General features: G+C 45.8%; 1 protein-coding gene across 1 annotated transcript in view; it reads left to right on the plus strand.

Moving 5' to 3' along the window:
• Window positions 1–11,333, plus strand: part of SOBP (sine oculis binding protein homolog) — a 102,457-nt gene extending 91,124 nt beyond the window's left edge. Inside the window, exon 6 of the mRNA XM_054820211.1 lies at window positions 9,381–11,333. Within this exon, the coding sequence (XP_054676186.1) occupies window positions 9,381–11,333 (1,953 nt within the window). The remainder of the gene's footprint in view (window positions 1–9,380) is intronic.
• Window positions 11,334–13,688: the final 2,355 nt, after the last annotated feature.

Genomic DNA, 13,688 nt, shown 5'->3' on the forward strand with positions numbered 1-13,688 from the left:
CCCTACCCTGTAATTAGGCTTACCAAGAAGGAGGCTACAGACACACTTCAGTGGTCTGCTGTCAGACCAGGTTAAGTCTAGAAAAGGAACTGCTTCTTGGCCTTTTCACGAGGGTGCAACACCCCGCAAATGCTGGGCTACTGCTTGCAGACCTATGGCAGCCATCTGATGAGCTTGAAGCTTGATGGGAGCTGGAGAGTTGAGTTTGGAAATCAATGGTTTGAGCCGGGGTCTGCTCCACCCCACAGTCTCTTGCATCACATAGTTATACTCAAAGGCCAATGGACCCGCAGTGGGATGAGGTTTCTCAGGGTCTGCATTACCCTTGGAAAGAGCATTCAGGCTTAGGGGTTCTTTAGGCATTTCTGCAACGTGAGTCTGGATGAGATAGGTTGTCCGTTCTGCTGCTGAGGGTGTTTAACACACGCTCCTCTTTTCTGCTCTTGCCCTCCTTTCATCTTCTGTATTGTATTAATTTTACTTAGGACTTCTGTCACTGCTGGAGTGGTGGCCTTAGCCAGTACTGAAACAGCAGTACGGATGTGCCCTGTATGGTACAAGTGCAAAAACCCCATATTAAGGGTTTAAATGTTTGAATGCCGTTATTGTCCCATTCTGCGTTATTTCAGCCAGGAAGGTTTCTGGGGAGAAGAACTTCCCTCTTGGCAAGCCCCACCTCACACTGCATTCATTTTCCCTGAAGTTTCACCCACCATATTGTGGGCTTCACCAGCGGTTTCAGATCCAAAGTTCCTCCTGTGGTTTCAAAGCCTCAGACCGAAGTTGAAAACACGGAGCTCAGCTGTTTATATACAAAATCAAATATGTAGCCACTCTGATGAAACAAGACCCAACCTGGATTTCCACCGGGCATTAGCATAACTTACATTCATTGCTTTTGGCTGGGAACATTAAAAAGCCCCCCAACACAAAGAAACGCAAGGGCTTTGAAAAGAATATGTTTTAAATACCACAGATGACAACTGCAATGATTCAAAAAATGAAATCAATTTATCATTAGCCATTAATTACCGAATAGCTCTATTTTCTCCTTATGCTTCATGTAGCTTAGACTTTTGCATAATTAGGATGAAAAATGGAGACAGAGTGGGTCTTGCATTTAAATGACAAAGTCAGTATTGCTCCTCAGAAAACGGTGGTAAAGATTTTCGGGAGGACAAGAAGTTTAGGAGAGTTACATCAGGGAAAGGAAAAGCAAGCAAGCAGGCAAGCTTTGGTCTCTTTCAGACGGAGAGAAACTTGTCACAGGACAGTTTTAAGTTGTAGGCAACTGCAGTGTTCTGTTTTGTCAACTGTTTTTGCACAAAGCTCCAAACATTGTAAAAATCTGTTTTCCTTCACACCTAGCATCGCTACGAGCTATATTGTAACCACATTCACAGTGCGTTAGAGCCTGCCTCCGGGTTCCTTCACAGCAGGTTTCAGCTGGAATGATTTTTATTTTTTTTTTCTTTTTTGTAATAATCGCTCCATTCAAGTGGAACAATCCTTATAAGAAATTATCATGAGCCATCTTGGACAGAAAAATCCTGCCACAATAAACATGCTGAATGTCTTGCAATAAGCACCTTGAAAGTGATGATCGAGGCTGGATGACTGCTTAGAGCCACGCTTTGGATTATGCCCGTTACTAGTACTGGCTGGCATTTGGTAGTGAGAGAGCATCAATTCCCAGTCACGACAGCTGAGGTCACGGTCGTCTTGAAAGTAGGTGCTGTGCACTGCCCTCCCCTCTTGGGGACAGTCTGCTTCTCTGCCGGGGACCCCCAGACCACAGGTCCCCCCCTCCATGGGCCAGCGAGCAGAGGCTGCGGTGCTGGACACGCAGACCCCTGCCTACCCTGCTCAGGCAGCAGCCGTGCCCCAGGCTACCCGGCCCCTCTTGGGAGGAAGCCTGAGCGGGTCCAGGCAGGGTGTTTTAGAGGAAGATCGGGTAGAGAAACGTGGGACGCCTTGGTGAGCGACGGCTGGGTTGTTCGGCTTCTGGCGAGGTTGCACCCATACCATCATTTGGCATAGGGTGCTGGCAGCTGAATACCTTTTGTGACAACTCAATTAGCTGGGAAAAAAGCACAACAGCATTAGGACAAGCAAAAAAGCCTTTAAATTATGAATTTCAATTCCATTATGCTGATTATCGCTAACCTCCTAAAGGAGTTTGTCGTTTGCGGTTGTCTCTGGGTGGAGCATATTCCCCTCCTCTTCCTCATTCTGACCCTGCGCATCTGAGCGGAGCACAGCCGTGTCCTCCTGCAGATCTTCACCCGCTCACCTTCCCAGTCGGCACGGCAGGGTGCCCACCTTGCACTTCTTAACATTCATCTTTTTTCTGACTCAGAAAATGCTAAAAGGGAACTCCAGTGCCTCAGAATGATCTTTATGTCAAACAAATCGCCACGTGTTTGTGTGCTAACAGCTGAGCAGCACCTTCCCAGCCCGGGAGGGGGCTTTGCTTCCCCAGGGGCAGCTCCGCAGGGGGACCCTCAGGAGGGGAGCAGGGCAGGAGGTGAAGAGTCAGTACAGACCTCCGAGTTGATCTTTGCAGAAGGGGTCAGTCTGACCCAGAGCTGCACTGGGACTGCAGCTTCTCTGTGCTCACAAGCATTAAATATGTTAACACTCAAGGTGCGGCTCTTGCCCCAAAGTTTCTCCGTGCTTGGTCGTGCAGGCTGCAGAGATGGGGCCGTGTGGGGCATTTAGCAGTGCAGGTGGGATCTACAAAAGGTTTTGTTTAGATATTACCATTACCTTTTAGGTGACCTGCTCTGAAGAGGATCCTTCATGGTGGAAAAATGGAGGAAAGCAGGGAGGGAGCAAGCAGCCACATTACCCGACAAGCTGGGGGAGCTGGCGAGGTCAGCTGAGAGAGACTTTAAAGATAGTTAGGCACATAGTCCTTCAGGACACACAGATCTGGGTTTCTTTCCTTCTGATAGACTGAATTTTCCCCCGTGTCCTGCTGGGAGCACTTCACAGCCTTGTGAAGGGCCCGGGTGGCAAGGGGCCTTGGTGTCCATGCCGTGGCGGCTGCTGCGTGATCTGCAAAGGGTCTGACTGAGCTGTGTGTAAGAGCGCTAGTTGTGACTCATTTGGCTGTTTACTAGAAACCTCTGTGTGTGCGTCTCAAGCCACTTCCTAATTTCTAGATTGCTGCTGCGTCCAATGTTTGGCAGGCTTCAAAAAACTTGAGCCCTTTCTGAAAAACATATGGCTGGTGTGTCAGGTTCTTGCTTGGCTGCAAGGCAGGAGCATGTGCAGGGGGAAGGGGGTTGTCTCCTCGCCTTAAGGCTTTTGGGATGGGGTGGGAGCCTCTGCCTTCACGCCTCACACATCCTGGGTGGGTGGCAGGGTCGCAAACCGCAGAGAAGGGCCTGGGACCCAGTCTGGGCTGAAAGGAGTGGCAGCCAGGGCCAGAATGGGCTATAGAAATGTGCAGCGGCATACGTGAAGCCAGAACATATGCCTGAGCATGTATGAAGAGACAGCAGTTGGCTACCACAGTGGCAAAAGGGAGTAGAAGCTACCCGGCGAAGTGGAATACGTGGATTTTATGCCAGGAAGCAAGGCTTTGATAACCTTCAGTCCCATGTTACAACATCCTTGATAAGAGCATGGTCCTCAGGGTGCGATGCAGCTCTCCCATGTGCAAGGTGTCCCACGATGGCGTTCTCCTGAGCAAGGAGAGGAGCTTCGTTAGTCACGCTCTGATTCTGGAGGAGCTGAAAAGGGGCTGTCTTTGCCCTAGTGACCTGTTTCTGTCCTCTCACTAAGCTTTACCAGGGAGCTGATACTAGTCCAAAAGGCCATGTATAAGGCACAGGCTCTCTTTCGTTGCAGCGGTGGTGTTTGCACGTTACTCATTCCTGGTTTCTCTTCGCTGATGTTAATACCTGCACAGACAGATTTTAGCAAATGTGTTTCTTAATGAAGTAGTGTCTGATACTAGATTATTGTTCAGAGGTTAGTGGTGGACTGCACTAATGGATGAACTTTGTGCCTGCATTTGACAGCCGATGACAGTATTAATTACCCTGTGCCTAATGCCCAAGCATGGCCCTTGTAAGCGCAGCAGGAGCCCTGCGCTGTGCCCACAGGGCAACCTTGTGGCCACGTCTGGACTCCTTTTTGGATGTTTCTATCAAAATAAAGATACAGATGCCAACAGGAATGGCTTTTTTCCCCTCTTTGTATTAGAGAAATCTGAGGGTTACAGGATCCCTCAATCCTGGCTTCCTCGGTGTTCCCATATCGGGTTCGAGTAGTGTTTCTGCTGATGCAGTGTCTTCTGAGTTGTCTCCTGGTGTAGATTGCTGCGTGTTTCACAGGAAAGCGGATGAATGATATCAAGTCATTGAGCTTATAAGTAGCACACTGGCAGCACGCCACTAAAATATAAATACATTAAATGTACTGAAGGAAATGTTCATTCTGTTGTTTAGCGTTGGACATGCCCCAGTTAGGTAAATTTAATCTTCTTGAGGGTTGTTGCGTTACAGCTGAATGAGATAGGTAGTTATCTTATTACTGATCTTTCTGTCATTCAGGGTTTGTGTTCTGGCATTCGCGGTGTGAAGTGTGCTTGCCCAAGAGCGGCACTATGAGTATTCTCCAAGGGAGATGAAGGTGTGTAGGGGATCTATTAGCACCTTGCAAGGTCTGACCCTTTATCTCAGAAATGTTCACGCTCCTTGTCGGTCACACCGCTACTGGTCCCACTTCCTTTTGGGTAGAAACGTACAAAATGGTTGTTTCGCCTATGTTTGTTAGGAAATGTCTGAAACTCGGCCTCGTGGCATTTATTTTTTCCCTGTGTATTCCTTTTGTTAACTTGTGCAATGGGATTTTCTGCCACAGTTCCTTCCAAAATCCCCGGCTATGCCTCTGCTCCTCTTGAGGTCGGGACAAGGCTCCTGCCGACTCCCGGGTGAGCGGAGGCCAGCGTTACGCACCAGACCCAGAGCCAAATGATTGCATTAAAGAGGGGTCTCTCCACTGTTTTCCATGGCTGCTGGGTCAGGCCCTCCGAATGTGATCCTGCAGTATTAACTCTCGTGACTAATCCCACTGAAACCCAGGGAGCTACTCCTGTGTGTAAGCACTACCAAATCCAATGCTCAATGTTAACAAGCACTCTGCAACAGTTTGGCTCTTCGCTTGGTTGTATGGTGAAGAGAAAGGATGAGGGAGGAAAAGGGAAGCAGAAAGAATAAATGAACAGAGAGAATTTGAGCTGGTTGTGAAGAATGACAATATTCTGTACAGAATGCAAGTACTTAAAAAAATAAGACATTGACTGTGTGTTTTACAGATAAGAAAATGTTATTTTATTGAACGGAAAGATATATGTTTCACCTATCACATCTGAACTAATCAGTGTAAGCTTTTAGAAGAAGTCTGTAATTACTCTGAGCACGTCATTAGTTAGATGTAAAATGAATGATATTGCTCCGTTTTATTACCTCTAGTGATATAGCCATTTGTATCATAAATTCATTGACCTCATCTTAAATGATCAATCCTGTAAGACAGACTTGATTCATTAATTCTTAAGTGACATTTTTTCTCCTCCAGTAATTTCCTCTTCATTGTAGGGACTGTTTTTTTGCCTTTTAGTATGGTATTGTAAGATGTCGTATTACCTGCCTATGACATGCACATTTTATACTTGTATCTTAAAGCAGCAGCATAGACTTATTGCAAAGAGAGAGAGAGAGAGAGAAGGAGAGAGAGCATGTGAAAGAGAGAGAAAAGAAAAGAAAAGAAAAGAAAAGAAAAGAAAAGAAAAGAAAAGAAAAGAAAAGAAAAGAAAAGAAAAGAAAAGAGAAAAGAGAAAAGAGAAAAGAGAAAGAAAACAATGAAATACATGGATGTAGTAAACAGACATTTCTCACTGACATTAACTTCAGCACTTTGAGATGTTGCATAAAATCAGTGAGATGATAATTATTAGATATTTGGTCCATCCAGGATGTTCAGAGGAACAGAATTGCTGCCTTTAATTTCTGTGGCTTTAATTAATTTTAGCTAGTGATAAAATATACAGAACAGTCTGTGATCAATATGTGAGTGAAGCAGGCAGACTTCAGAGCTTCTTGTACCTCAGTGAATTATTGAAAACAGGAGAAATCAGTAGAGAATTTCTAAGCAGGATTTCTAAATATTTTACCAAGGAATAGAAAATATTTGTTTAGCTAGGAGTGACATAGGAGCCCACTTGAGATAAACAAATCAATAAAGCAATAAAACACTAAAGTATTTCAGTGAATTTTTCAACTGATAACTAATCAAATAAAATTATTAGAAAAGATGCCACAAGTTTTTTGGGGGTTGTATTTTTCTTTCAGTCTGTTAAATTAAAGTCACTGAGGGGGCTTTTCCTAGGAAGATAAGGAGGCTGGGTTTACTCTGTCGTATTTCTCAGGTGCTTCTTTGGCAGCAGGCTTACAAGTTGGTTTGCTTCCTTTGCCCTGAAGGAAGGGCAAGTCTTGGCTGCACCATCCCAGGACTAAATCAGAGAAGCAACTCCATCTGAGGTTCTGCCCCGTCCCTCACAGCAGCTGCCTCTGGGGCTGGTCTTCTCCTCGTCTTTCTCCTGCAAGCAGACACTGGTTTTGTGGTGATGGGCCAGGGTGGGCTTCATCCTGCCCCAGCCTGCAGGCTGGGAGCTCCTGGTACCTCTTGGTGCAGCTCTTGAGGTACACGTGGAGACACCTTGCCTCTTTGCAGAGCCCTTGGGGCAAGAGCATACCCTGCAAGCTGCAGAAGGAGCACGGTGGTATACATCCTGATTCCATACGTACAAAATAGATAGCGTTTTGTGGCTACAGCAGTGAGCTCTTGATCAAAAAAAAGACTTTAAGGTAAATTCAGCAGCTTTACTGAGTTAAATAGTACTTTCTTAGCTCGCGGTGTAGACTCACAAATTCCCCTTTTGTCTGCTTGGAAAACAGTGGTAAGCCAGAAAATTACAGGAGGTCAATTATAAGATGTTTCCATCAGATGATCGTGTGCTGACTTGCCAGGTGTGTGGCAAAACCCATACTCGTGCCAAACACCCAGGATGGTTCAGTGCCCACTGCTGCGCGTTTGCGCTACCTGCGGCGGGGGGTTGCCCAACTCTGGTGCTGTCTGCGATGGCCACTGAGCCTTCCCATGGGAAGCAGAGGGAGAATCGATGCCTGGTAAAACCTGGGAGCCCTTGGAAGTGGGGGTGCCCCCACTTTGCCCTGCTCGGTGCACTCCCGCTTCCCATCCACCCCATGCCTGGCGAGGGGGATGCACGTGCCGTGAGAGGGGAGGCGTTTATCTCAACCCTTCTGTGCATTTGATAGCCTTTTTGTCCATGTTTGTCAGAGCACTGTATCGTCAGTGTGTGTTCAATGCAGGGCTGGACTTGTTTGTAACACACTGGGAAATTTTCTTCCTTGCATGGGGCATCGTGCTGGAAATACACCCGTCCTAATGCCGCACGCGTCGAGCAGCACCAGCACCCCCTCTTCTTTATCTCACGTGGCACTGTGCATGCCCAAGCTATAAATCCAGGCCCTGCATTCCCAAACTTCAGGGGGAACTTAGTTGGTACTTTTCAAGTGATTATTTAGTTTGATTTAAATGTTGGGAGAAAAACTTTGTGATAGAGAGAGGGAGTGTGTGAATGGGGTGGGGAGGCAGGAGAGGGAACCAAACAGCAACCTGACTCGATAACCAAAACGTTGCAGAGTTAAAGTAAATGGGCTAAGAGCCATAGCATATAGTGTGTGTATGTGCATGTGTGTATATATATATATTAAAGATATATTACTGAAAACTCAAAAATGTCACCACTGTTTATATTAAAGGAAAGCTGAGAGTTAAATGAGATGGGTAATCAGATGCCCGACATATGTTGTTTTGAATTGTTTATATGGCCAATAGTTATTAAAATTAATTATCCTTTTAATGCAGTCTTCACAATCATATTCTTTTTTTTTTTTTTTGTACAAAAGATATAGTCATTTCAAAACAAGCTAAAATGGGCTATTTGGAAAAGGCAGAACAAACAATACTGGGATGTATTCTGACATGGTCATAGGCTCAACATGCTGACAGAGAGCACCACAAATCTCTGTCAGTGGAGTATTTTGAGAACTAATGTAAATGACAAAAATGGGGTTTTTGTGTGTGTAAAATTCTGTCAGAAAAGTAAAGCACTGAAAAATCTGACATCTGTTTATCTGTTTATAGCTATGGCAAGATTACTCATATTAATTCTTGTTTAAAATGCCATATGAAGGAAAGGCATTTGTGCAAACAAGAGTCATATTTGAATTGTAGATCATGTCTTCACCATCTGTGAGAGCTGTTGGTGTTGCAAAATTAATGTGTTAATGAAATCACAATAATTTCTCTGAAGTAATGGATTCTGAAGCCTAGAATGACTATTTTTTGAACTTTGGTGTCTAGTGGTTTACAAGTGGGAAAACCTTTCACAGCTTAATTAGTTCTGCAGCCTTACTTTAAAAAAAATTGGCTAGGCCTTCACCACACCAGTAGTAACACAGAAAAGGATTAAATGGAAAGCAGAGAAACAAAACAAAAATGAGCCTGCAATGCAAACTTTTTGCCATAGTATTTGAAAAGTTGCTAAATAGGCCCTTGCTTGCCAAGAAGTTTTACTCAAAGTGACTCGTACACAAGAGTGGGCAAACAGCTCCGAAAATAATTCCAGCTTGCCGAAACATCACAAATTGGAACTATTCAAACCTTGCATAAATGTCCTGACTATTTCCAAGTTTCTCCTTGGAATGAAGGACAAAGGATGAAGGATGCTTTTTGCTTCATGAGGCCATTTTAAAATACCACACCCTTTCCAATTTACTCTTTGATACCCTTAATAGAATACTACATGTTACAGTGTGCTGCAGTTTAGCAGAAATGGTTTGCACGCATTTCTAGCAACTTTCTGAGTCCTTTTCCAGTTACCATATTCCTTGTGTAGTATGGCATCTCAGATGGTACAAGTGTGCTTAGGTTACCACTGAGGAGTAATCACAGCCATGCTCATACGGATTTTGTACTTACATATGCGTGTTGTAACAGTTTATGTGAGCTGAGGATTCTTCTCTGTGGTATGGGTTTAAGATATATAATGTACTGTATAAAGTAGAATTGAGATCGTGGGAGCCAGAAAAGGGAGCGGCATTCAATTCGCCAATATTTCGGAGTGAAAAAAGCATAGCTTTCACAAATGTAACTATTTTATTTTCTGCTAGAAAAATAATGTGAGTATTTAGAAAGCAACTGAAAAATGAATTTTAAAATAACACTATGAAGAGAAGATTGCTTTTCTTACCTGATCTGATTTTATTACTGTGTTGTAGGTATGTGACTGGTGTAAGCACATAAGACACACAAAAGAGTATCTGGATTTTGGGGACGGGGAAAGAAGGCTTCAGTTCTGCAGTGCAAAATGTCTCAATCAGTACAAAATGGACATTTTCTACAAAGAGACACAGGCCAATCTTCCAGCTGGACTGTGCAGTACATTACATCCTCCAGTCGAAAATAAAGCAGAAGGCACTGGGGTGCAGCTGCTGACTCCAGATTCTTGGAATATACCGCTAGCAGATGCTCGGAGAAAAGCCCCATCCCCAGCGTCTGCAGCTGGCCAAATTCAAGGTCCTGGACCATCAGCGTCTACCACTGCCTCTCCGTCTGACACTGCCAACTGCTCTGTCACTAAAATCCCCACGCCAGTTCCCAAACCTATTCCCATCAGTGAGAATCCAAATATTCCACCGGTTTCTGTCCAGCCACCTGCTAGCATTGTGCCTCCAATTGGTGTCCCACCTCGCAGTCCTCCCATGGTGATGACAAACCGTGGGCCAGTTCCTCTGCCCATATTCATGGAACAGCAAATTATGCAGCAAATCCGTCCACCGTTTATTCGTGGACCGCCTCACCATGCCTCAAATCCTAACAGCCCTCTGTCAAATCCAATGATTCCTGGAATCGGTCCCCCACCAGGTGGTCCCAGAAATATGGGTCCCACCTCTAGCCCCATGCACAGGCCAATGCTTTCCCCTCACATCCATCCCCCCACAACACCCACCATGCCTGGGAATCCTCCCGGCTTGTTGCCGCCTCCCCCTCCTGGAGCTCCTTTGCCCAGTCTTCCCTTTCCCCCTGTCAGCATGATGCCAAATGGTCCTATGCCTATGCCACAGATGATGAACTTTGGATTGCCATCCCTTGCCCCGCTGGTGCCACCCCCGACTCTACTAGTGCCATATCCTGTCATTGTCCCTTTGCCCGTTCCCATCCCCATTCCCATCCCCATCCCTCACATCAACGACTCCAAACCCCCCAATGGCTTCTCCAGCAACGGCGAGAGCTTCATTCCGAGTACCTCCAGCGAGACGTCTGGGGCAAAGCCAGCCAATAGCTCTTCATCCCCTCGAGAGTCAAAGCAAGGATCGTCTAAATCCTCTGACTCGTCACCGAGCTGCTCAGGCCAGTCCCTAAATCAAGCTCAAGTGCTTCAGGAGCACAGTAAAAATGAAGTTGTTGACTTGACTGTCAGACCTAGTAGTCCAGTGAACAGTAAATTTGGTTTCCCCAGTGTGCTACAGGGTCCACAGGACGGTGTGATAGACCTAACAGTAGGCCACCGGTCTAGGCTGCACAATGTTATCCACAGGGCTTTACACGCCCAAGTGAAAGTTGAACGTGAACCTAACAGTGTTGTAAATTTGGCTTTTGGTAGCTCAGACAAAAGGAACTGCAGCGACTGCAGGGACAACTGCAGCCCAGTTGACTCAAAAACGTTACCGTGCAGTGACGGAGCTCACTGCTGTCCCGTCTCCTTGGCCTCCGTCACGCCGGGACTGGAAGCTGGTGCAGCAGTGTGCAACGTCATTGTGAATGGCACGAAGAGCACAGAGGGTTCCAAGAACCCGGAGCTGCCCCAGGAGCCGAAAAAGCCCCAGCTCCCGGAGGAGCTGGCGGTGAGCGAGCTGGAGTCCGTTAAGGAGAACAACTGCGCATCAAACTGCCGCCTTGAGGGAGATGCTGGCAAGAAGACGGGGGAAGAGCCTCTTGCTGGGGGAGACAAACAGGACCCGAACCTTAACAATCCAGCGGACGAGGACCATGCATATGCTTTGCGGATGCTGCCCAAGACAGGTTGCGTGATCCAGCCTGTGCCAAAACCAGCAGAAAAGACTGCTATCGCGCCGTGCATTATCTCAACGCCAATACTCAGCACAGGGCCAGAGGATCTGGAGCCACCATTGAAAAGGAGGTGTCTCCGAATTCGAAATCAGAATAAGTAAAGGTTTGTGTAATCACTACTGCCTTCTGTGTGAGTAGAATGAGTATTTTCAGGTATGAGGTCAAACTCGTGTGGATGTGGCCTTTGTGAAACAAAAAGATATAGATTCTGATTTATCAGCACTTGCGGAAAACTACTGGTATTTATGTTTTAATATTGTTCTTTGTGTTGTATTATTGCATCTGTACTTGTCAGTACTCCATCCGTCAGCAGCCTCATTACATTTTTGCTCACAGAACATTTTGTGATGGTGCTGGCTGTGAAGTTATTGTGCTGTGTATGTCAAAGTCAGTGGTTTTCTGCCTAGGATATGGTTTAGGTCTGGGCCATTAATCTGCTTACTTATTCCAGCTGAGTTACGCAGCAACTCAAGCCTTCATGATGATGATTGAAATTGCCCTACAGCATAGCATAGAGCAGGACGACCCAGCTGCTTCCTGCTAGCTCAGATCCAATTGACTTACCCAATGGTCATCTCCAACCACCTTACTTTGGTCTGCCTCCAGACTGCACCCCAGCTTTCAGCCAGGCTGTTCTCTGGGGAGTGAACCCCCTCTCCCTGAGCTTTCCTTCCTCAGGTGTCGGTGCTTAGGGACTGCCTGCTGCTTAGGACCTGCCCACTGTAACTTATCTCAGCAAGACCTGTGCCATGGGGCTTGACTCTCCTGCCTAAGGTATCTGCCTTTTGTGCAAGTCTTCCACCTTAGAAAAGCAGCTGAGGTTTCCCCCAGGCCTGTGGTTGGTGTGCATGTGTGGTTCCTGGTAGGGCTGCAAAGCAAGGCAGAGATACGGGTAAGCCCACCAACAACTATGGCTTGTCCAAGGACAACGCTCCAGAGGCAGATCCCCCCCTTCATTCCCTATTTCCAGCCTACTAAATCCCTCTGATAAAACAGCGCCTTTATAAAACTGTTAATTTAATGTATGTCTGTTGCTTCAAACCTGTGAGCGAGAAACAAATGTAATTGCATTTGTTTAGATTCACAAGCGTGGAGAGCTTCTTTCGGGAAAAGGGAAAATGGTGGGTGTTGCAAGAAATCTGTTCAGCAGTAAAATACTGACGGTTTGCCGGATGTGGCTTGGTGACATGCCAGATTTCATTACAATCCGTGGAATATTCTGTAGCCTCCAGTAAATCCCTGTCCCTGGTAGCACAAATAGTGACTGCAGCGGTGCAGTACGAATATTGCCTTGAAGGGCTTGGCACCTACAACCGCAGATAGCAGCACACGATGTGGAATCTGGGCCATTGCAATATCTCCCTGCTCCATCAGTGCAGGCTAATTGCACCATCAAAGATACCGAAGTATAGTCAGGACTCCCTTTTTATTTGTTAACGCCGCGTTCCCTGTGCTGGCTGCAGTGCCGGAAACGTTACTTCCTTTGATCACAAACAGTATTTATTTACTTTCTTCGGTGGAACAGAACCATTATTCTTTGCTCTTGGCATGTGCTGACACATTTAAAAGATAAGTTTGTAAGAACAGAGGACAACTATAACTTTCTTGGACTAATAACCAACATATACAATAACTCAGAAGTAAAATGAATATTTAAAATCTTTATACTCTCCTAGGCCCTGCTTATGGGGATGCCCCTACCCATCCCTGAGGTATGGATGGAATACGTGTCCCTCTCAGCAGCAAGATCTTTATTGCAGACCCCAGTGTGCCACCTTTGGAGCTTGAAAGATTGTCTCTTCATAAATGTACGCATGCTTTTACCCAGGGGTAGTGATTTGATTTAGTGAGAAGGCCACTATTTGACTGTATACCTTTTGTTTAATTTTAGGAGAGCCATGGTTAACCCTTGCTTTCCCATCTTGCTTAAGCTCCCCATAGCTGTGGTTTGTGTCAAGCAAGTGCTAAGAGACTTGCACATTTGAGTGCTGACACTGTAGTCAAAGACATGCTGGTTCTTAGCATCTGTTTACGCTTACCTGGATCATCCAGGCTCCAATTATGCCACCTTTCCAAGGTCCCGAACCCAAGAAGGGTTTACCATCATCCAGAGCCAGACCCTTAAAACTCAGAGAGAATTCTGGCTTCACTGATTTGTGTATTTTTGGCTGTTGACATGATTATATGTGACATCACTTCACGGTTAGTATTTGACAGAGAAAGTGGGCAAACAGAACAAGCTGCATTGAAAAGACAAGAAGGCTGCTTTATCGCTCAGTTATTGTCCTCAGCTCTTTGTATTATCTAAATGTCAATAGCTGCCACTTCGGCTCTCCTCAGGAATAACCATTTTCCCATTCACCAAGAGTTTTATATATTCTTTTGTCTCAGCGTAAGGGTTGTCTTACAGAAAAGTTTTCAGGTTTCCAGACGAGATTAATCTGACCCAATATAGA

Source organism: Grus americana, chromosome 3 (assembly GCF_028858705.1).
Source record: "Grus americana isolate bGruAme1 chromosome 3, bGruAme1.mat, whole genome shotgun sequence".
Classification (NCBI taxonomy): domain Eukaryota; kingdom Metazoa; phylum Chordata; class Aves; order Gruiformes; family Gruidae; genus Grus; species Grus americana.